At 42.3% G+C, this 23457-nt stretch overlaps 1 protein-coding gene across 1 annotated transcript in view; it reads right to left on the bottom strand.

Annotated features, from left to right (window-relative positions):
* Positions 1–23457, bottom strand: part of CABP7 (calcium binding protein 7) — an 840279-nt gene that overhangs the window by 357264 nt on the left and 459558 nt on the right. Inside the window, exon 2 of the mRNA XM_069212590.1 lies at positions 14563–14706. Coding sequence (XP_069068691.1) covers positions 14563–14706 — 144 coding nt within the window. The remainder of the gene's footprint in view (positions 1–14562; positions 14707–23457) is intronic.

The following is a 23457-nucleotide window of genomic DNA, read 5'->3' as shown; positions in this document are numbered from 1 at the left end:
AAGGGCTCTGACTGGATTGGCACCAATTGGTAGAGCAAGATTTGCAGCAATCAAAGTACATGTGCTATTTGTAGATTGAAGAGAATTATTTGTTGTCTTTAAGACTTAAGAACAGGAGGCAGGTCAGCAGGTTCTTGGAATCGCCCTGGGTTCAAATGAGATGGTTCCAGTCTTTCCTCAGCAGGGCAGCACAGCAGAAAGCACTTCTTCCAGAGCAACAGTCCAGAGTGGCAGTCCTTGTAGCAGCACAGCAGTCCTTCCTCCTGGCAGAGATCTCCACAGGTCAATCAGTGTACTGATTTGGTAGGGTCAGAGGTCCAGTACTTACACCCGGTTGTGCCTTTGAAGTTGGGGTGAATTAGAAAAGGGGTCCTTGAAGTGCACAGAGGTCCTTTCTTCTTGTCCTGGCTTCAGACTCACTACAGGAGGTTATGCAGCCCTTTGTGTTGAGACAGGACACTGCCTATTCAGGTGTGTCACCTCCTCCCATCCATCCTGCTCAGACTGGACCATCAGCATTTTTATGTCCCATCAATCACACCTAAGCTCCCTTTGTGTGTGGCTATCTGAAGGGGATGCACAAACTCCAGCTGCCACCCAGCCCAGACATGTATTAGAGACAGGCTGCAGGCACACTTGGCTAAGAGCAGGAAAATGCCACCTTTCTAAAAAGTTTATTTTCAAAACTGTCTCAATAAAACTGTCTGTAGCATTAAAGAGGGTTTATTACTAAATTTCCCTGGGTTCTTAACACAACATATTTACTCCTTCTCAGTTAGGAATTACAGCTTAATACATTTAGTAGGGAATCCCCAATATTTACCTATGAGGAGGTAGGCCTCACAGTAGTGAAAAACATATTTGGGAGTTTTTAACTACCAAGACATGTAAAACGTGAAAGTATGTATCCTGCCTTTCAATTACATAGCACCCTGGCCTATGGGCTACTTAAGGCCTACCTTAGGAGTGGCTTATATGTAGTAAAAGGGAACTTTAAGGCTTGGCAAGAGGCTTTAAATGCCAAGTCAATATGGCAGTGTAATCAAATCTCATATAGAGGCTCTGCAATGGCAGGCCTGAGACATGTTTAAAGGGCTACTTGAGTGGGTGGCACAAGCAGTGCTGCAGTCCCAGTAGTAGCATTTAATTTACAGGCCCAGGGCATATGTAGTGCACTCTACTAGGGACTTACAAGTAAATTAAATATGCCAATTGTGGATGTTCCAATCAAACCATGATTTGGGGTAAGAGCACCTGCACGTTAGCACTGGTCAGCAGAGGTAAAGTACTCAAAGCCCTGAGGCCAACAAAAATAAATCAGTGAAAAAAACATAAGGCAAACAGGCAAAATGTTTGGGAGAAGACCACCCTTAGGCTGTCAGGTGTAACCCGGATGATGCCTGATTTTGCTTCCTTAGATTAGATAGTACCATGTTAGTTTATGTCTGCAATTTTGTTTATGACAAGCTTGGTTAAAAGGTGTATAAAAAGGTAATTATGACCTTAGCTGTTGTTTTCCTTTCCTTTTTAGTTTTTATGCTATATCCACTGGTTACGTCCAGTCAGGCTTACCTAAACCGTAGGTAACATTTTTGGTGATTTTTATGGGTGTTTATGGTTCTAGACCAGGTTCTACATTGTCAATGGACACTGACAATAATGAGAATCAGTACCTCCCACTAGAAATGGCCCTTTTACAGTATTGAACATCAGTGACACCAGACAGTGGTCACTGAGAGTAATGATCATTGCTGTCACGTACCAGTAATGAGCCACAAAGTGCATCAGAGTTAACGGACTGTAATGTTACTCAGTTTACGCTTTCAGGAATGAGTAACTAGTAGCCAGATATTAAGAAGCATTAATACCGGCCCCAGGGTGTGATGAAAATTTGTGTCACTTGGAAGTAAGCAAGCTTAATAGAGGTAGTAACAAGCGTCACTGGTTCTAGACATAAAGGATCAAAAAAGCCACATGCTGTACTGAACAACAGTGTCACGAAGAAATAATGACAGTTGTATTAATCAGCATGAGTAGTGACATGCACTGTCACCCTGAATGTTTTTGCCGTAGTAAAAAAGTATAAGTGCCCAGGAGGCTGACAACTTTCTTTCCATGTTTGTGAACCTGCCTTATTACTATGTTACAATTTGTCAGTGAAATACCCATATCAAACTACTTGAATTCTGTCAGCATTGATCCCGAAAACTTACATTTGGCTCAAAAATAATCCCACAATACTTGAAGCCTATTAAACTAGCCTACATCGAGTAATAGGCAGGAATAATAAAGTTGGCTTCAACTCAACAAATTACTTTCCAGACCAGGAGGCAGAAAACAACTTTTGAGAAAATTTGGAGAGGCTCTTAGGACATGGGCATGCTGTTCCTGGGCTTTAACACAGAACCGCTAACCCATGCATTTGTTTATGATGATTTTTTAACATGCCCTCAATTTGTTTTTTTTCATTTTGCTTGTTCATTTTATACATTCAATATTTTATCGTAAAATGGATATGTTTTTTTTCTCTATTGTCTCAAATGATTTCAATCAAATATGCATTAAAATAACAAAAAACATCTGATTGAAGACAGTGGAGGAGAATTGGGATAAAAACTGAATGAGAGATAAACAGAAAATTAGTGGGCTCAAAGAGACTATTCAAACAATGGATGGAAGGATAGACAGAAAGACAGTACGTGAAAAAGAAACTGCTAAGAAGAAATGAGAACTGAAAATGGCATTTAGTTAAACAATAATTTAGAGTGAGAGAAGGGTGTGTACAAAAGTGAGAGCTGCCTGAAACACCACAGTGTAGTACCCTTTCTAGCATGCCAGTCTGTTTTTCTTGAAATCAAGGGTATGCTACCTGAAAATCAACTCCACATTATAATGGTCGGAATATAATCGAATTTTCATGTTCATTCAGGTATAGTTGTTGATTTATTATTATTTTTTTTTTTGGTATGGTATTTCTTCTGTAACCTCTCAAAATGTTTCATTTGTTTTCTTTGTGTATTTTAGGAGTTAGAATAAGGTAATGTTTTAAGATTTATTTATTTTTTATTATTATTTTAGTATATACATTTATCATTTTATTTTTATTTTTTAAATTGATAAACCTATCTAAAAAACATTGAGGTTCATGTACTTCGGGTCCTGTAACTTAGACTTTTATCATATTGCAGGCTGCATAGTTTATTGGGGTGTTGGGCTGTTAGTTTATTTTGAGGGGATGTTCAAATGTATTTATGTTTTAATTTGTCTTTAAATTTAAATCAATGTGGTAGGTTTTGGTGAGATCATATTTGTGCTGGTAGGGCTTCATGTATAAATTATTCAACACGTTTTGAACATTTTAATATTTTAAACTAATTGTTTTTTTTAAATGTTGATTTATTTTGAATGTTGATGTTAATTCATTTCGGGTTGTATAATATCCTTTTTAAGTTACTTTGTAGCTTAAGTGGTTTCCTACGATCTTATATGGGAACTTTTAATTTTAGTTTAATACTTTTCACTTTTTATATATTTTTTTAAAATATTGTCTTTGGTTTTAATTGTAATTTGTTTTTGTTTTTTAAATGAGTACATTTATTTGGGATGTTTACATTTTAAAGTTTGATAAGTTTACATTTTGATAGTAATGCATGTGTTATAATACTTCTTTGTTTTGTGTGTTTGGCTGATTTATTTTACTGAGTAATATATTTAAGGTGTTTATTTCAAATAAAATGTCAACTATATGTGGACCATAAATGTAAAAAACATAAGAGTTACACCTTCCCCAATATTTATGAGACTGGAGTTAGAATAGGAAGAGCCACTTATTTTAATTTAAGCACTTTCTCCAATTGTTTTTTTATTGGAATTAGAACAGTAAATCTTGCCTCTTGTTTATGCACTTTCTACTATTTTAGTTGGGTTGGTGTTAGATAGCAAACACCTTAACACACATGTACCCACCTGCCCCACAGTTTGTAGGAATGGAGTTTGAGTAACAAATCACATATTTTTCATTTATACACAATTCCCAATTTCAGTTGGATAGGGGTTAGATATATGCACTTTCCAAAGATTTGTAAGACTGGTGTTAGAATTGTAAATTTCTTCCCTTTAACTTATTTATTCAGTTTTTTTTGTTGGACTGGATTTAGAAAAGTAAACCTCTGTGCCCACACTTTATGTAATTCCCTGTGTTTGCAGGACTTGACTTATAATAGCATAGCTCACCCCTCTGATTTATTTGCTTTCATGAATATCTCTGGGACTAGGCTTAAATTAATGACAATAATGTTTGGATTTATTATAATTATTTATATGTTTAGTGAGCATTATCCTTAAATGCTCAAGTTTTAGTTGGTGTGGAAATGAACAGAGCGTGCTTGCCGACTAGTGAATGATTACACTACATGCAATATTTTGAGAAACTAGGATCATTACTTGAATATTGGGAAAACGTGTTTGGATAGGTAACAGCAGAATCTGTCTGGGTCTTACCAGTTGAACAAGCATATTGTAGCTACCACTTTTCGGAATTTACTCTTTTTGGAATTCATAGTATTGTAGCAAACTTACATAACTCCATTAACTATCATATTGCACCTTTAATTTGCAGTTAAACAAAATACCTGTGTGCAAGATGCCAACCGGGCATGCAGTTTGATGCAACCTCAATTGAAGGCAGACATACCCCTCCCCCTACCCAGCACCCCTGACGTCCGACATCCATTGTACAAAAGCAAGTAAACAATAGCTTGAATTCACACAAAATAACCTCCACTCTGTTTCTCGATACCCGCAATCCCATTAGGGGTCTGTACCTGGAACCTGCCTCCCCTCCTTCCCTAGAGACTCCAGTGAGTAATATTGGACCCAGCCGCCCCACACCTTATAGAATTTCCTTGGGCAATCCCTACTAGTGTACGTGACTTTCTCTACCGATATATATATATATATACACCCCTGCCCCCACAACCATTCATTTAGGGTAGGGGTTTCCATTACCCCCAGTGAGGAGCTGTAACCCTTTTGGCCACTACTAATCCCAAGCCACTGAGTAGTAGCTCATGGGATATCCACATCACTGGGAATCCACAGGGGGGGATGGTCACCACTAGGATGGCACTAAGCTCCTCAGTAATCTTCCTCTGGTACTCATGGATTTGCAGCGAGCCCCATATTGTGTGTATGAAGTTCCCATTATCCCCGCCGCATCCTAAGCAGTTTGGGGATACTGCCCTCGCCATGGCATGCAGACTCTGTCTGTCATAGTGTACCTGTGTTCAGTATCTGAAACTGGATCAACCGTAGTCTGGATTTTATCGCTACCTCTCTCAGTTGATCAGTGCCACCTCCCAATCTGTGTCCTCCATTTCCCCTACGTCTTTCTCCCATCTCTCTCTTAACCTAACCAGATTGTCCGGCATGTTGTTAGTCAGTGTACTGTATGTGGGGGAGATCGCCCCTTTCCGAAGCGCTTCCATCAGCAGTTGCCCTTCCAGAGGCGCATATTCCGGAATCTCCTCCGCCATCCCCTCTGCCTGCCATGTGTGTCGTGGTTGTGTATAGTTCAAGAATTGGGTTGGGTGTATGTTATAGTCTCGCTGTATTGAGAACAATGGTATTAAATCCCCATTCTCCAGCAGGTCCCCAACTTGGGAGATACCGATCATATCCCAAGGCCCAAACCTCTGTAACCTCCTCAGCTCTCTCAGCCATTCAGCCTCCCACAGGGGAGTTTCCCTTGTTATTCTCTGTGGCCTGCCCATGCGTTTGGTGCTATTGCCCCTCGCTGTTAGGGCCACATATGTTGCTGGGAGCAGCTGCTGTGTCCACTTCCCCTGTGGAGGTAATGCAGATGTGACTCTGACCCTAGCCTTGCCTGCTCCAGCCTAAAAGTTGGGTGATCATGAGAGGCAAAATTTCAATCATTTATGTTGATTAAGTGCTCCACCCAGTATTAAGCCTCAATATCTGTATGGGCAATCCCCCCGTTGAAAGGGTTACTTTACAGTGTTCTAATGCTTATTCTGGGATGGCCTATGCTCTAGAGCAGGGACTGCATATCCCCCTTTAATCTAGTGAGCATCTCCTGTGACATTCTTTAGTAGGTGTTCTGCAACACATATAGCAGTTTGGGGAGCATAATCATTTTAAAGATAGCTAGTCGTCCCAGAAGTGTGAGGGCCAACCCTTTCCACCTTTCTGCGTGTTCCTGGAAGTATTGTATCACCCTCCCCATGTTTCTGTGGAGGCACAGCTACCTCTTGGGCATCATGAAAATTCCTAGGTACTTGAAATCGTGCCGAATCAGGGACTAGTCCACCTGACCTCTAGGTTGATACACTACCTACTTGTCTCGATTAGTCTTGTATCCGGAGTGGGCTCCATATCCCTGAAATATCTGAAAGACGGCAGAGACAGTCTCCACAGATGGTCTGTGATGTAAAGTAGCATGTCATCTGCGTATAGCAATTTTTTTTTCCCCTCGCCATCATCCGCCGTAATTATTTGGAACACTCTAACCTCCTGCTGGCCCCACCCCCTAAATGCCAGGGTCTCTATGGTAAGGGCAAACAGCCAAGTAGAGAGGGGACAACCTTGCCTGATGCCCATTTCAATTGGGAAGTCCGCTGACAACACCCAGTTTACTATCACTGCCTAGTGTGGAGCCTCGGCGAGCAGATCCGCCCACCTCTGTTACTTAGGGCCAAACCCAAACTTCAGGTATGTTTTCCCCAGGAACGGCCAGTGCACTGTATGGAATGCCTTCTTTGCGTCTAACTCGCTGAAGACGTGGGTGACCAGATGATCTTGCTCCTCTGTTTCCCAGTTGTGCGTTCTTCTCAGATTGTATTGTGTTGACCTGCCCTGCATAGAGGCCAACTGGTCCCTGTGTATAAGGGGTGTTATTACCTGTAGGAGCCGCATGGCAAGGATTATGGCCAGAATTGTATCTTTCTGATTAAGTAGCGAGATAGGGTAATATGACTCGCAAATCGCTCTAGGTTTCCCTTCCTTATGAATCACTGTCTTTTGAAATACTCTTAACCAAAAATAGTTAAATGGGGCAGTGGTGATCTTCGGTGCTTCTGAAAGTTATCCTAGTTTCTTACAGCACTGGGTTATAAAGTGTAATTGAGAAAGCTGGTCAAAAATTGTTTTGGCTACTAGAAACACAAGACCAGCGACCTAACATGATTTACAGTACAATAGCTAAGGAGGTTATTTCCAAAAAGAAATGAACGATGACAAAGTTCATAGGCCTGGCCTATGTGAGGCCTATTGGCTTTGCCATATTTTTTTAGCCATGTTGTACAGTAGCATGGCTGCTGTTTAGCATGTCTAAAAGTTAGTGGCAAGGCATAGAGTTGCAGAAAGGACAGTGGCATAGAGGAGAATAGAGTGGTGTAAAGTGGACTGCAGTGGTGTAGAGTGGAGTGGCTTAGTATTGAGTGGTGTAGGATAGAGTGGAGTACAGTACATACAGTGGCATAGAGTAGTGGCATGGAGTGGAGTGATGTAGAGTAGAGGGGTGTCGAGTATAATGACGTACAGTAGTGTGGCCTACAGTAGCGTGACATAGAGTGATGTAGAGTGTAATGGAGTGGAGTAGACTGAAATGGCATAGGGTGGAGTGGCATAGAGTAGAGTGGTGTAGAGTAAAGTGACAGAGTAGAGTGACGTGGAGTAAAGGAGTGGCATGGAGTGCTCTAGAATGACACTGTCAAAGAGTGGAGTGGCGTAGAATGGAGTTGTGTAGAGTGGAATGGTGAAGATTGGCATAGACTTGAGTGTGTTAGAGTAGGTTTGTATAGAGTGGACTGGCATGGAGTGCGGTGGAGTAGAGTGGCATAGAGTAGTGTTGAGTGGAGTAAAGCAGAGTTGAGTGGTGTAGAATAAAGTGGTGTAAAGTACAGCAGCATAGAATATTGGGGATGTAGTCTAGAGTGGCGTAGAGTTGAGTGGCATGTAGTGAGGTAGAGTGCCATTGTGTGGAAGGGTGTGGCGTAGAGAAGAGTGGTGCAGAGTGACATGACGTAGACTGGCGTGAAGTGAAGTGAAGTGGAGTGGGGTGGCAAAGAGTTGTGTGGAGTATAGCAGAGTGACATGGAGTTGAGTTGCATGGTGTAGAGTTGTGCAAAGTAGACTGGTGTAGTATAGAGTGGCATTGAGTGGCATAGAGTACAGTGGCATACACTAGAATGGCATACAGTGCTGTGGAGTGGCATTGTGTGGAGTGGAGTGGTGCACAGTTGAGTGGCATAGAGTTGCATAGAATAGAGTGGAGTGGTGTAGAGTAGAGTGGTGTCGCATAGAGTAGAGTTGCAAAGACTGGTGTGAAGTACAGTGGCATGGACTAGAATGGTGAGCAGTAAAGTGGCATAGAGTGAAATTGTATGGAATTGAGTGGCGTAAAGCAAGTGGCGTAGAGTTGGGTAGAGTGGAGTGGATTGGCATACAGTAGCGTGGAGTGGGTACATTGGCATGGAGTAGAGTGGCACAGAGTTGTGCACGATGGCATTGCGTGGGATGTAGTGAAATAGAGTGGCATGCAGTAGAATAGAGTGGCGAAGAGTGAAGTGAGATACAATGGCGTGGAGTGGAGTAGAGTGGCATAGAGTACAGTGGCGTATAATAGAGTGGCGTAGCAGGCCTCGAAAAATCATTAAAATGTTACTAGACCTGAAGGTCAAGTAGCTTGAATAATCTACTCGACCTAACTGTAATGTACTTGACCCGGAAATTGGTCTCAAATTGCGTGATCCTAGGCAAATATTGTATTTTACAGTCGCCTTTATCTTAATTCTCTCTTATGAGTGCACCTACAAATATGTGATTTCAGCATTTCTGCTGCAAAGAAATCCTCTTGTTTGATTAAATACACTAAATGTTTGCTCCATGTATAATAAATCTAGCCCATATATAGGATACACATGATCCATGCATGACTTGCCTCTTAGTTTACTAATAGCTTTGCCATCAGTGCAGGAGTGTTTCTCAGTTTATGTTTAAAAACACACTTTTGATAAATATATTACTAAATCATTATGTGGTAGCGCACTGTGATTTACAGACAGTAAATTTCCAAGAAATGTCAAAAAACCTTCCCACTAACTTGCAGCTTTACTGATAAAACTATTTAGTGTATTAATTATAATCATACATTTTTTGATCTGCCTTTCCTTCAATCCAAAAGGCATGCTGTGTAAGTAACTAACTGCCCCACAACTCAATGTGGTGAAAGGAATGACTGAAAACGACACAGGCTCAAATAGCGGAGATCTCGAAACAGTCCATGTATAATAAATGTAGCCCATATATAGGATACACATGATCCATGCATGACTTGCCTCTTAGTTTACTAATAGCTTTGCCATCAGTGCAGGAGTGTTTCTCAGTTTATGTTTAAAAACACACTTTTGATAAATATATTACTAAATCATGATGTGGTAGTGCACTGTGATTTACAGACAGTAAATTTCCAAGAAATGTCAAAAAATCTTCCCACTAACTTGCAGCTTTACTGATAAAACTATTTAGTGTATTAATTATAATCTGTGAAAATTGGGTTTCAGAAAACATTTATCATTTGCACATCACCAAGTAAAGTGTTATGGCTTTTTTTTTCATTATATTAACTCCTTTTGTTTTCATCACACAGACATAGAAAAAATGGTCTTTCACAGTTACTAAAATATATTAAAAAATGTTTATAAGGTTGACTTAGTTATATAAATGTTGTGTGTTAGGAAAAACCTGATACCAAAAGCCTTTCATTTCACATAGGTTAGACAGTTCACCTTACCAAATCCTTGAACTCTGCTGTCACAAGGAAAAGTATTTGCATTGCAAGAAGACAAACTGACTTTTGACCTCTGTCTCTGAAGCAGAGCAAATGTGACAAGAATAAGATTTAAAGGCATCTTAATTGGTAATTCAGTTTCTGACTGAACAGAACACCTGTTCTTTGTCCACTGGCCAGAAGGGTGGAGTGGAATCTAAAAATAGCTTGATCACATAAAATAAAACTCCTCATAGCGAGTGGTCGATTCCGAGCCCTGCGTAGTGTGGCGTGGAGTAGCATTGTGTGGAATGAAGTGACATACAGTCTAGTGGCATGAGGTGGAGTGGAATAGAGTGGCATGGAGTGGGTGACGAACAGTAAAGTGGAGTGGTGTAGAGAGGAGTGGTGTAGAGTCCCAAAAGGTGGAACTTATTTGGAGTAGAGTAGCATAAAGCAGAGTGGAAGGGGAGAGGAGTGGAAGAGATTGGAGTGAAGTATAGTAGCGTACAGTGGAGTGGAGTGGCGTACAGAGGCATGGAGTAGGTTGACATAGAGTGACATATACTGGCATATTCTTAGATGTAGTGGAATAGAGTGACGTGGAGTGGAGTAAGATACAGTGGTGTAGAGTGGAGTGGCATACAGTGGTATAGAGTAGAGCTTAGTGGTGTAGAGTGGAGTAGCAAAGAGTGAAGTGACATAGAGTGGAGTAGAGTGTGCTGGCCTAGAGTAGAGTATTGTTGAGTGGAGTATAGTGGCATATAGTGAGGTGGCATGGAGTGGAGTAGAGGGGTGTGGAGTGGCATAGACTACAGCAATGTATAATACAGTGGCATAGAGTGACATTGTGTGAGGTGAAGTGGCGTACAGTGGAGTGTGGTGATGTAGAGTGGAGTAGACTGCCTTAGAGTAGGGTGGACTGGCATAGATTGAGTAGAGTTGAGTGGCATAGAGTGGAATGGAGTGGAGTGGAGTATAGTGGCATGCAATAGAGTGGTGTGGAGTAAAGCGTAGTGGCGTAGGGTGAGTGGCGTTAAGTGGCATTGTGTGGAGTGGCATAGAGCAGTGTTGCTTAGAGTAAAGTAGAGTGGGGTAGAATGTAGTAGAGTGGCATACAGTGGCATAGTGTAAATTGGAGTAGAGTGACAGAGCAGAATGGCATATAATACAGTTGTGCAGAGTGGCATTGTGTAGGATGTAGTGGAATAGAGTGTTGTGGAGTGAAGTGGTATAACAATGGCATAGAATGGAGTGGAATGCTGTACAGTGGCATAGAGTGGAGTGGTGTAGAGTGGCATAGAGTGGGGTAGTGTGACATGGAGTAGAGTGGCGAGGAGTAAGGTGGAGTAGCATAGAGTGGAGTGGCTTAGAGTGGAGTGCCTTAGAGTGGAATTGTGTTAAGTGGAGTGGCATAGAGTGGTTTATAGTGGAGTAGAGTAGTGTGGGGTGGGTTGGAGTGGCTTACATTAGCATGGAGTGGAGTGAGGTACAGTGATGTTTAGTAGAGTGGGATAGAATAGAGTAGAGGAGAATTTCGTAGAGTGGTGCACAGTGGCATTGTGTGGGATGCAGTGGAATAGAGTGGCATACAGTAGAGTGGAGTGGTATAGAGTGGAGTGAGGTACACTGGTGTAGTATAGAGTGGTGTAGAGTGGAGTGGAATTGCATAGAGTAGAATGGTAGTGTTTAAGTGGTGTAGATTAGATGGAGTGGTGTAGAGTGAAATGGAGTGGTGGAGAGTCCCGTAGAGTGGCATTGATTGGAGTGGCATAGAGTAGAGTTGTGCACAGTGGAGTAGAGTGGCGTAGAGTAGAATGGAGTTGCATATAGCAGAGCAGCGTGGAATGGCAAAGAGAAGTATGGCATAGATAGAGTGGAGTGGCATAGAAATGTGGGTGTATAGTAGAGTGCTTCAGAGTGGAGGAGCATAGACTGTAATGGCTTAGATTGGAGTGGCATTTATTGGCATAGAGTAAAGTGGCATAGAGTTCAGTGGTATAGAGTGAGGGTGGAGTGAAGTAGAGTGGTGTGAAGTGGCGTAGACTGGAGGGGCATGCAGTGGTGTAGAGTAGAGTGCATAGAGTAGTGTGGCGTTGTGTGGAGTTGCATGAGTAGGTTCGCTTGGTGTAGAGTAGAATGGTCTAGAGAGAAGTGGCATAGAGTGGGGTGGTGTAAAGTGGCGTAGAGTGGAGTGACATAGAGTAGTACAGTTGTGGTTGTAAGTACCTAAAGCATCAATAGAGACAGCAGATAGGGTGAAAGCAACATAAATATGAACCTGTATGTCTGTGTTAAAAGGAAGAAAGCACATTGTATGTCCAAGAATAATACTGAAACGATTATATAAACTAATAAATGAGTAAATAATACGTCCCGCAGCACAGCCCGAGTCAATATGATTTAGGGTTTGTAAATCAAATATTTTTGGCAGTGTAATGCACACTCTACTAATGAAATAAAAAAATGAATTAAAAGTTGGGAAACCCCATTCGGTTAGCCATGCGCTTAACAAATTCATTTATTATAAATTCATTTATTATGTAATAAAATCTTCATCTCTGAGTCACATAAGTGATAATGCTTTCAAAATGATCATAAGTCAAAATGTATTAACAAGATTGATTTAAGCTAATAACATACTTTATCATCAATATATGGCCTATATCAACTAAAGACATGGACCTAACTACAGTTATTTTTTTTAACGTTTTTCCGTCTTCCTATGACTTATCAATACATTTAACTTTGTAGTCTAGGTTCCCAGTGCTGTTCTGTGTTTTGTTGGCACTATATCCTTATCAGACAAACACATAATTATTCATATAATACATAGATGAAAAAATAATGTTCCTGGTCTATCATGTCAGCACCCTAGTAAAGGCAGTATCTAAAATAGACATTGTCTTGGTTATAGTCTTATGTTAATCATGCAGTTGTTATGGAACTTCAGTGGTGACAATTATTGTGATGTTATATAGTGGGCTATACCGGCCATTAAAGGCCCGCTCCAGCGTTAAAGGCCCTAACAGAATGCAGGGCCTTTAACAAAGGAACAGGACTTTAATGAAGGTATAGCCCAGCTATGGAGCTATTAGAACATTCCACCACTAGAGGGCAGAATGTACTAATAAATAAAACAAAGGCCTCTGGGGACCGTAGGGTATTACAATCCCCTTGGCTTCATCATGCCCTTGTTCACAACAACATCTTTGAATGACAATCTTGGAATGTTGGGGCTCCGGACTTCTGGCTATTAGAAGCCCGGAGCACTGCAATGTTCTAATCAGCTTTAAAATTACATGACATCACATTCTGGGACATTCAAGGTCACAGGGTCTATGACATCACTTCCTGTGATATTTTTAGGACCAAAGGGGTGTGATGCCACTATTACTTGCATTTTGTTGGATGTCCTTGAAGGTCAGACCAAGAAAAATGAAGTTGGGAAGTACATTTTTTTATCTGCCTTTCGTTCAATCCAAAAGGCATGCTGTGTAAGTAACTAACTGCCCCACAACTCAATGTGGTGAAAGGAATGACTGAAAACGACACAGGCTCAAATAGCGGAGATCTCGAAACAGTCCACAAGCATAAGAGTGTGCACAGAGATCGTCGAATGGAACACTGCACTGTTTAAAATACAACCTGGGAATGATGATAAGTCGGTAGACGGGCTCCCGAGCAAGATTCCGTTGTAGGTTTTACTCCATACCAATTTCTAGAGGGGGTGGTGTAGCTTTATAGAAGACATGGGCCCAAATTACAGATTGGGTTCACTGTATCTGCTTGTTCCAGGCGCATTCTTAACTAGGCGCTCCTAGTGCAGACCGGTTATACTGTAAAAAACACTTTCCTGAGCGCAGGTACGGAAGCGGAAAGTTTGCACCTTAGGGCAGCATATTATAGGAAGGCGGGGAGAGGTTTGAAAACACAGTTCTTTCTTTCACTACAGGAGAACCGGCCACTCTTAAAACTGAGGCAAATGCATCCCCTTATTAGCCCCTCAGTATTTATCAAGCACTATGTTTTAGATAGCCCTGGTGCTCAAGGGTATTCCTAGCTTTTGCCTTGAGGGGCGCCCTCAAGGCTGCATTTCCTGGCAATGCAAAGCTACAGCTATGCAGCCGTGTTTTTAAAATACTTGGGGACTTTCTAACTTTCCTCAAAATATTCCATGACCGAAGTTAGAATAGTAAATACGTTTTTTATCTATTTTGGGGAAATTTGCACTCTCTGGGCTAGCTTGACCGCTTTTGAAGATCAACGACCTCTGTCTCCAGTTCCCAGGAGGTCATGGTATAGGCATAGCCGGAATTTCACGAGAGCGAGAGGGAAGATGGAGAGAAATGGGAGTAGAGAAACATAATAAAAGGAAAGAGATAGGAAGTGAGCAAGACTGGGTTTACATGTTTGCCTAGGCTGCTTTTGGTTCTCAGTTCAGCCCCAATCGCTAAACCATTAAGCCATTGTGTGTACTTGACAACATCCTTTATGACAGGACTACCTCCTTGAAAAATAACATAATAATTTCTTTAAGTAATCGCTTTCCCAGGTTGCACCCCTGGTACCGACCTGGCACCGACCCGACTGATAAATAGGGTACTTAGAACCGTCAATCACTCATTGACTTTCTTTATCACCATAGCTCTTCCACTTCTTATCTTTTTAGGCTGATGAAATTGCAATTTCACTGGCAGGAAAAGGGACAGATGCAGAGAGGAGGCAGGGGACAGGTGTGAAGCTGTTCTGGAATGAATAAAGTGACACCTTACCGTCCATGTCGAGCCGCTGTATAATGACTTCCAGCTCTACTTCATTGGGCATGTACCCCAGCGACCGCATGGCTGTTCCAAGCTCCTGTTTAGAGATGAAGCCATTCCCATCGCGATCAAACACCTTAAATGCTTCACGGATTTCTGTAGAAAAAAAGTGTAGCTGGTTAGAGCATGAGGTTTTTGCAAGCAGTTGAATGTCCACAAAGACATTAATGAAACTTCAAGGACTGCACATGGGGTTCTCAGTGAAAGACAAGGGCATTCTGCTGGAGGAGAATAATGTTTTATGCGACTATGGGATATAAGGAACGAAGCTGAGTATGATTCTGTGAAAATGATAGGCACCTAATCCGGTTCAAAAGCACAGGAAATGGTGGGTCTCAGTAAAGAAGACCAAGAGGTTTTAAGCCAGTGAGTTGAAGGACAAGTCTTGCTCCATGATGCTCAGTGAAACTCAGGTCTCATTGAGAAACAGAAGCTAGTCTGCAAATAGGTACAGGACTGGGATGGAATGGGAAGAAATTGAACGAGATCTGTGATGGAAAGATAGAGAATTGACATCCGTGCAAGAGTTGAGTGACAGAGTACCAATAAATATAAGAAAAGAATGGGGAGGGTGATCTGAGGCAGTTTTATGCAGTAGTTTTATAAGAATAACGTTCATGGAATAAAATTGGTAAAAAAAGTCACAAGAAGGTTAAGAAATTACCCAAGAAAAACTCATAGAGCACGAATGGTGTGTTGCCACCAAACTGCTATAGGTTTTTGTCTCTATAGATAAGATCACTGAATAGCTGTTAGGATGCAATTCATGTGTGCTGTAGATCTTATAGTGATGGTCAATCTGAGACTCATTAAAAATATCATTGGAGTTTGCTATCTTTACAATGCACACAGTTCATTGTATATCAGAGTGTACGGCCTGCACTTTGGTAGTTGGAAAGACTAGGGTGACACTCCTGTTTCATCCTAATTTTACCTGGGGGGGTGAAGTTTATTGATAGGTCAAATGGCTGCCCCCGTTGAAGCTTTATATGATTGATTGAACTAAGAAAACAATTGAACTCGGAGCTACCAGTGCTGACATTGTATAGCAATGAGGAAGCCACAGGGTACTTTTATGGAGTACAAACCCATATCTTTGATATGTCTACGAGTCTTATAATTATCACACAGACGATACCTGTAATTATACATTTGTAATGGAACTGAACGTCTGTATATTAGTTTTTTGTATATCTATTGACTAAATAAACTCTGAAGGAGACATGTAAACCAATTCAAATATTAGGAACCCCATTTCAATTATGTCACTTCCCTTCGTGTCTCCTCCACACCCCATCCCAGTGAACTTTCTGAATGATCTTAAGGTCAGTTTTAGAATTGCCAATACATTCAATTACCTAATTGTTGCTAATGTTAGTCTATTAACCTTAAATGGATCACCTGAGATGACCCACTAAGGTCAGTGTCAGAATTTACTATCTAAGCATATTTGTGTCATCATGATCATTAATGTCCTGTTCCTTTTAGACCAATCCACAACATTTGACAGTCGACCATATCATTCTGTAGCAGACTTTAAGTGACAACAATCAATGTCCAGAGTTGCTATCATCTCATTTGTTAGTGGACTCAGAAAATCTTTACTTGCTGTGTTCCTCTCATATTCCCTGGCTTTGGCCTTTGTTGTTTCACAGAAGGTTGCAACATATATGTTGTGCCTTGTCGGGTCCATCTGTCTCCAGGACATATTTTCTCATGTAGACTAATGAGCCCAAATCATCCTAGGCATTGATGGGCCTTGGGGCAAGGGAGTCTCCTTGAAACACTGCATGGAAAAGGTCAGGGGATTTACAGATTCTAACTGGCTAGTGCTGAAAGCAAGAGAGTCGGAGATATTGATTGTGGGTGACCATTCCAACTTCTGGGACATTAACTTGGGTAATATGGGATGGGGTTATTCTGTTCCATCATCTACCTTGGGTTTATGTGTGACTCACCCTTAAAACAATGTGGTCAAGTCATAATAGTAGATGTCTACTTGTTTCATTAATTTCAGACAGCTGAAGTCCATTTTGCATACCTCATGGGTGGCAAAAATAAATCCATCACCGCTTTTATTGGGTAGAAACTTGATTACGGAAATATGCTTTAACTGGGCTTACCAAACTTCCTTCTCAGATTTATCCAGTTGATCAAAATACAACAGCTAGACTTAAATTTACCCACGCCTCTCTTGATTTCACTCCCTTAGCTGCGCTGGGAAGGCTGAATATCTTTTAAGATGTTGTGAATTGCTTTGTCCGTGGTCAAATCTTGCTTTTCCTGAAAAGTAGATTGTTAATTATTTCCCTGCCAAGTGCCTGAATACTAGTAGTGTTGAGCTTCTTAAGATCCCCACTAACCGTAGACAAAGAATGGGTGCTGATGCCTTCTTTGTTCGTGTTCAAATCCTTTCTCTCTCTGTTCGGAAGGTATATGATCTATTGCTATTTTCCACACATTCTAAGACCTAGCTTTTCTTACATTTTCCAGCAGTGTAGCGTTTGGCTGAACCATACTGTTCTCTTGTCATTCTGCATCTGTATGTTAGCACTCTATGAATAAACTGTAAAAACCTAACGTGATGATTAGGTAAATTATGCTTCATGCACCTGAAAGCTGCCATATTAAAAATGTAACAAATGTCTTTTTAAAGAGCACACCCCTACTATCTTTGAAATATGTAGTGGATTCAAGGGCCCATTTTGTGCTGCAGGTGAGCAAGAACTGAAAACTGAATTAAATGTATTTTTAATATTTTAGTTCATAAACGTTAACGATGTATTACAGAAGAAAAATGTATGCTTTGGTATAATAGTCCCTACAAGATAAAAAAGTAACAGTTTCATTCCAACCCCAAGTAGTCCTCTACCAAATGTAAAATAACTCCTCTAGCACAAGGTATGACATGATTGTTATCCTCCTTTCCATTAAAGTACATGATACTGCAGAGAAGATGAAATTACCGGGGGGTCTTCTTTCCTGCTGCATCAATCTGATAGAAACTTTTAGCCGCACATTCCTTACTTTAGAATTATACCCAGGCATCAGAGTGAATCTGGAAATGTTCTAGCAGTACCCCTGTGCGCCTCTAAGTGGTGTGGCTCCGCGCCATGTCAGCGCCGCCTGTGCCAGAAGTGACCAATGCCGTTCCTTATAGGTACCACCCCAGCACGCCAATGTCAGTTCTTTTCTTTCCTCACCAGATAGTGCAGATCCGTAAATAGATAATCCTCAGTCACTTTTTGACTGCCTTTTTTTCAATGGTTTGTCAAACACTTTTTGAGAAAATTCTTTTAACCTGGTGTGACAAGGATGTCACCAAGAAACAGTCTGGTTTCAAACCAAGTGGTGCCTGTCACAGACAGATGTCTTTGACAGACCCCCACTTGGTCTGTCTATGGTGCATCAAGAAAGACCATGACGTGAAGGTGTGCCAGGGTTGTGCCATGCTCACAAAGGTGCTGAGGGAGCGCTCTCTTCAAGCTCCTCGCCACCCTATGTCAGATGACCCCGAAACAATCAATATCCCAGTTGCATGGAAGGTTCTGTGACCAAAAGAGGCCTTTGACTTTTCTGCATCCCTCTAAATCCTCAGACAAGACGAGGGAACAAATGCACTCAGGGGCCTGCTCCTAAGTGGAGCCCCAACCAGAGTCAACTCCACGCTTTCCTGATTTTTCCACAGATAGAGCACCCCCCTCCCAAGTACGTGAGTTCTATTAGGCCATGCACCTCATTTGTGGGAGCTCGACTTTTCTGGAATGCCTTCAGGCCTCTTGGGTTCGGGAGGTGCCCCTATTGGATCTGCTGGTGGGTATGCCCTCAACGCTTTTCCGGCCCCATGGATCCGGTGCTGTATCTGGAGTGTTGCTGCCAGAGAGACCAACACTTTCTCCGGTGCCAACGCCCATCGATGACACCATCCCCATCATCTCCACCTCTGGCATGGAACAGGACCAGCATCACACAGTGCCGGTTCAGGTGCAGTCCAGAGCCATGTCTTTTGGGCTATTAAAGGGTTTCCAATCACATTAATACCCTCCCTCTCACCACGGCCACCAAGTTTCCACACCTTTTCATGGCAGAGGACGCAGGTCCCACAGATCCGTGGGACAGGTAGCCTGAGGTCAGGCCAGTCGTCCACTCCTCTTGCAGCTGCAGCCTCTTTTCCCCTTTAGTTTGCTCTCCAACCATCATAGGCATCTAGTGGGCGAGGAATCCGCCATCGCCTACTCCACTGGAGAATAATACCATCAGACTGTTGACTACTGCAGGCAGCACAAAGGAGATACTCCATCCCCATTGTAACTGTCCCACCACCCATGCTGACTGATTGATGGAGGACCATCTTTCCTTACTCTGCCAGGAAGTGTTGACTGTTTTGGCAAAGGAAGCTATAGAGAGGGTGCTGGCATCAGAAGTAGGATGTTGTTGCTACTTTCAGCAGCTCAAGAAGAGCAGAGGCCTTTGTTCTATAATAGACCAGCGTCCTCTAAATCTCTTCCTCAGATGGAAAAAATCAAATTGCTTACGCTTGCTCAAGTTCTGTCTGCCCTGGATCCAGGAGACTGGATGGCAGTGTTGGACTTGCAGGATGCATATTTTCACGTCCCCGTCCTGTCCACCAAAGATGTTACCTGCAGTTCATGGTTGACCAAATGCGCTTTCAGTTTACGTCTTACCTCTGGTGCTCACCAGGATGATATCAGTGGCTGCAGCACACCTGTAGAGGTCTGGGGCTCCAATCATCCCCTACCCTGACAATTGGCTGCTGAGGGAGGCTCGTCCCAGGAAGTCGTCTCCCACTTCCAGACTAAGGCAAAACTCTTGCCCTCTCTGGAGTTCAATATCAACATGACAAAGTCACACCTGACTTTCTTTCTGATGCTCCCTTTCATCTGAGCAGTTCTGGACACGATGCAGTTTCAGGCTTATACTTCCGAATGGTGAGTCCAGGAAATTCAGGATATGATACCGATGTTTCAATTTCTAACCTGAGTTTTGGTGAGACAGACTCTGAGGCTGCCTGGCCTCATAACCTCCTGCATCCTGCTGGTAACACATGCCCGTCGGCACATACAGGCTTTGCAGTGGGACTTGAAGTTCCAGTTGGCGCAGCATCAGGGCAATCTGTCTGACATGGTCCAAATCTTGGAGGAAAGTGCAGAAGACCTGCAGTGGTAGCTGACAAACTGCTAATGGGTCAGTGGCAGCTCCTCTCTATTCCCTAGCCTGATTTGACTGTGGTGACAGACGCGTCACTGCTGGACTGGGGAGGTCATCTGGGGGAGGTGAAGATCAGAGGACTCTGGTCCCCAGCGTTTCTCGACTCCACACAAACTTGTTGGAGTTCCGGGTTACATATTTGGCACTGAAGGCCTTTATTCCCTCCATCAGGGAAAGGCAAGTTCAGTTGATCACGGACAACACCACTGCCTTATGGTACTGCAACAAGCAAGGTGGGGTGGGGTTGTGGACCCTCTGTCAAGAGAAACTGTGTCTTTGGACATGGATGGAACACCAGGGCATTTCCCTTGTGGTTCAATGCCTGGCAACCTCTCTGAACGCCAGGGGGGACAAACTGAGCCATCAATGCCTAGTGGATCACAAATTATGTCTTCATCTAGAAGTCTTTTCCAAGAATGGGGAGATCCTTGGTTAGATCAATTTGCCACCACAAAAACATGCAATGTCAGCAGTTCTGTGCGCTGGAGTTTCCAAGGCAGCTCTCGCTCATAGATGCTTTTAGTCTCAATTGGAGCTCCCATCTCCTGTATGCCTTTCCGTCAATACCACTCCTGTCCAGAGTGCTCAAGAAGATCAGGAACAACCAGGCCCAACTTATTCTTGTTGCTTCAATTTGGATACGGAGAGTCTGGTATCCTGAGCTCTTCACAAAAATGATGTTCATGCTAGTCATTCTGTCTCTTTGAGAAGATCTTATGTGGCCGCAATAGGGGAATGCTCTGCAGCTGAGCCTGCACACTCTTCTCCTTCATATGTGGAGATTGAGCAGTGACAGTTGACAGCATTTTACCTTCTTTCCGAAGTCTGTGATGTTATTCTGGCTGCCAGGCATCTCTCCACCAAATTGGTATATGCCTGCTGCTGGATCAAATTTGTGGCATGGTGTGTATCCAAAAACATTGATCAATATTTGCTCCTCTTTCTCAGGTCTTGTGAATTGTTCTTTCTTTGGTCCAGTAGGGCTCTGCTCTGGGTACAGTTAAGGGCTATCGTTTAGCCATTTCTGCGTTTTTGCATTTGCCAGTCCAACATTTCTTATTTAAGTCGCCCTTTGTGGTGAGATTTCTTAAAGGTTTGCAACACATGTTTCGCCCCAGGCCATTCATCATGCCGCAGTGGGAGTTGAACCTGGTCCTCCCTTTCATGATGTGCGCTCGTTTTGGGCCGTTGTACAACTTCCCTCTTTGGTTATTAACCTTCAAAACTTCCTTCTTAGCGGCTATTACATCAGCCAAGAGGGTCAGCGAGTTGCACGCTCTATTGGTACACATTCCTTTTCTTCCTCACCTCATGCTTCTAAAGAAGAGGAGCAACTCCACCATTTGGATCCAAAGAGAGCTTTGTCGTTCTAACTTGACCGCACAAAAGAATTCCAGGTGGATGACCAACTCTTCATACGGTATGTTGAGGCTCTGCATAAAGATCTGCTACGCGTTGACCAAAAAACAAAAACCCAAGGGCTTGCACACTTATTCTACCAGAGCCCAAGCTGCTACCACTGCTTTAGCTTGAGGAATTTCAGTCCTGGATATCTGTCAGGCTGCAGCATGAGCTTCACTGCACACATTCATGTAGCATTACCGCCTGGACAGTCAGGTTTGTCGTGATGGGCATTTTGCCTGCTCTGTCCTGCAGGACTTCCTGGTCTAAGTTGGGTTCACAGACCCGCCTCTGGACAGGCTTTGCTTGGATGTCTTTTCTAAGATAAGGAATCTGAGGCCAGAAGTCTTTATCAGATTAACAGGTTACTTACCCTTGCTAATGTGTTTTCTGTTAAAGACTCATTCTAGCCGCAGATTCCTTACAAACTCTCCCATCCTCCCCAATCTGGAATCTGATTAAAGGACAAGGTTTTTCCCTTACTAAGGCATCTGTATAGGTACTTCGGACAACACCAATGTGGAGCCGAACGACGCCACTTACCAGCGCGCAGGGTTATTGCTCAAAATTTCCGGTTCAGTGTGATGCCTAGGGGATAATCTAAAGTATGGAAACTGCACCTACATAGAGTCTCTACCAGATAAGGCATTATCGAAGTTAAGTAACTTGTTTTTCTTCCTAGGTGGTTGCAGAACATGTAGCGCTTCATTAATTAAAAAGAATGTAGGTACTCACCAAAGTGACATGCTTTATCAACGGGCCCCTCCTTCACCATGATGGCATGAAATTGCACAAGGTGTGCTTTCCCTGGAGCTTTTTTGTTGGAGGATTGAGTAGTGTTTCAAGGGATCTATAGTTCTCAATTTAAAAATGTGTAAGGTGCGATTGAATAATTTTTTTATATCCTATCACGTAAATAAAAAGTGGATTATGTTGGGGTGTTCAGTGCAGGACCCCAGTGTTTAACTTTCTGAAATGGTATAAGATGTTCTGGGCCATTTATCAAGGCTTATTAGGTCCCCTAATCGCTAACACTTGCTCAATCTGATTTGTAGAGGGTCATAAGTCTGTTAGTCAGTAATGAAAGGGAAAGGAGCTTCATCAAGCCAGTGTGATGCGGTCCTAGTGATGTCACCATGGTCATATTAAGGTATGAACAGTTCTTTGGATTAACCTTTTGAAGAACCATGTGTTCTGCAACAATACTGCAAGGAACCAACTATGAAGTAGGGAAAGACAATATCAATCACAAATACTGTACCATTGTACCGACCTCTGGGGTTAGTTCCTAATGGATAGGTGTAATGATTGATGTCAATCCTAAGGAGTTATAGAAATCAACTTAATTCATTGTAAGAGTGGAGCAGTAGATGAAGGTATAAAGGACCCATAGGATCCACTCCAACTGCCCCACATTCAAAGGATTACAGATCAACAACCTTTAAAAGAGTAGTAGTGGAGCCAATGGAAAATTCCTCATTATTACATCACAACAACATATAAAGAAAGCCCACATCACCACCTAACTCCCCCTTTGCAATTAAAGAAAACACATGAACATATAAACATAGAAGTACAAAAATAAATGATAAAACAACAACATACTACTAAAACAAAACACACATAAAGTATAGCACAGAGTTACAAACAATACAACTGATCTCTGAACCTAGAAGAAATTTTCTTAACTCTAGAGCTCCTGCATAGTGCTAAGTCATGGTTATCCATCTCATGGTTATCTATACCTCTCTACTCTTGTTTGCTTTGACCATACCTGGTAGGTTTGCTCGTCAGAGTATCAGTTTCTTCAAGTTTGGCTACCTGAGACATATTCCAACATTTGTTACCATTACAGCTTGTCCTCTAAGCTCAACAATACAAATCGGATCCCTAAATTTTGAAGCTCCCTTTTGTAGCAGTAAAGGTTTCTTGATACGCACAAAGTCACCCACACTGAATTTAGCCTTTACATTATTCTTATTTCCTTTTGACTTCATCACTCTTGCGCACCTCACAAGATTATGCTTATAAGTAGTGTACTTAGCTTTATAAGATGACAACTTCACATCACATGTCCGATCCAGTGCCTTGATTTTCCAAAATGCACCTAACAGTGGTGTAATCCTTCTACCTCTACTAAGTTCAAATGGTACTTTGGCCATCAGAATGTGGAGTAGTTCTGTACATCCAAATCTGTTCTGTGATGGCAGTCTCACA

Source organism: Pleurodeles waltl, chromosome 11 (genome assembly GCF_031143425.1).
Source record: "Pleurodeles waltl isolate 20211129_DDA chromosome 11, aPleWal1.hap1.20221129, whole genome shotgun sequence".
Lineage (NCBI taxonomy): Eukaryota > Metazoa > Chordata > Amphibia > Caudata > Salamandridae > Pleurodeles > Pleurodeles waltl.
Note: the sequence above shows the minus strand (reverse complement) of the source record. Positions and strands in the feature narration are given on the sequence as shown.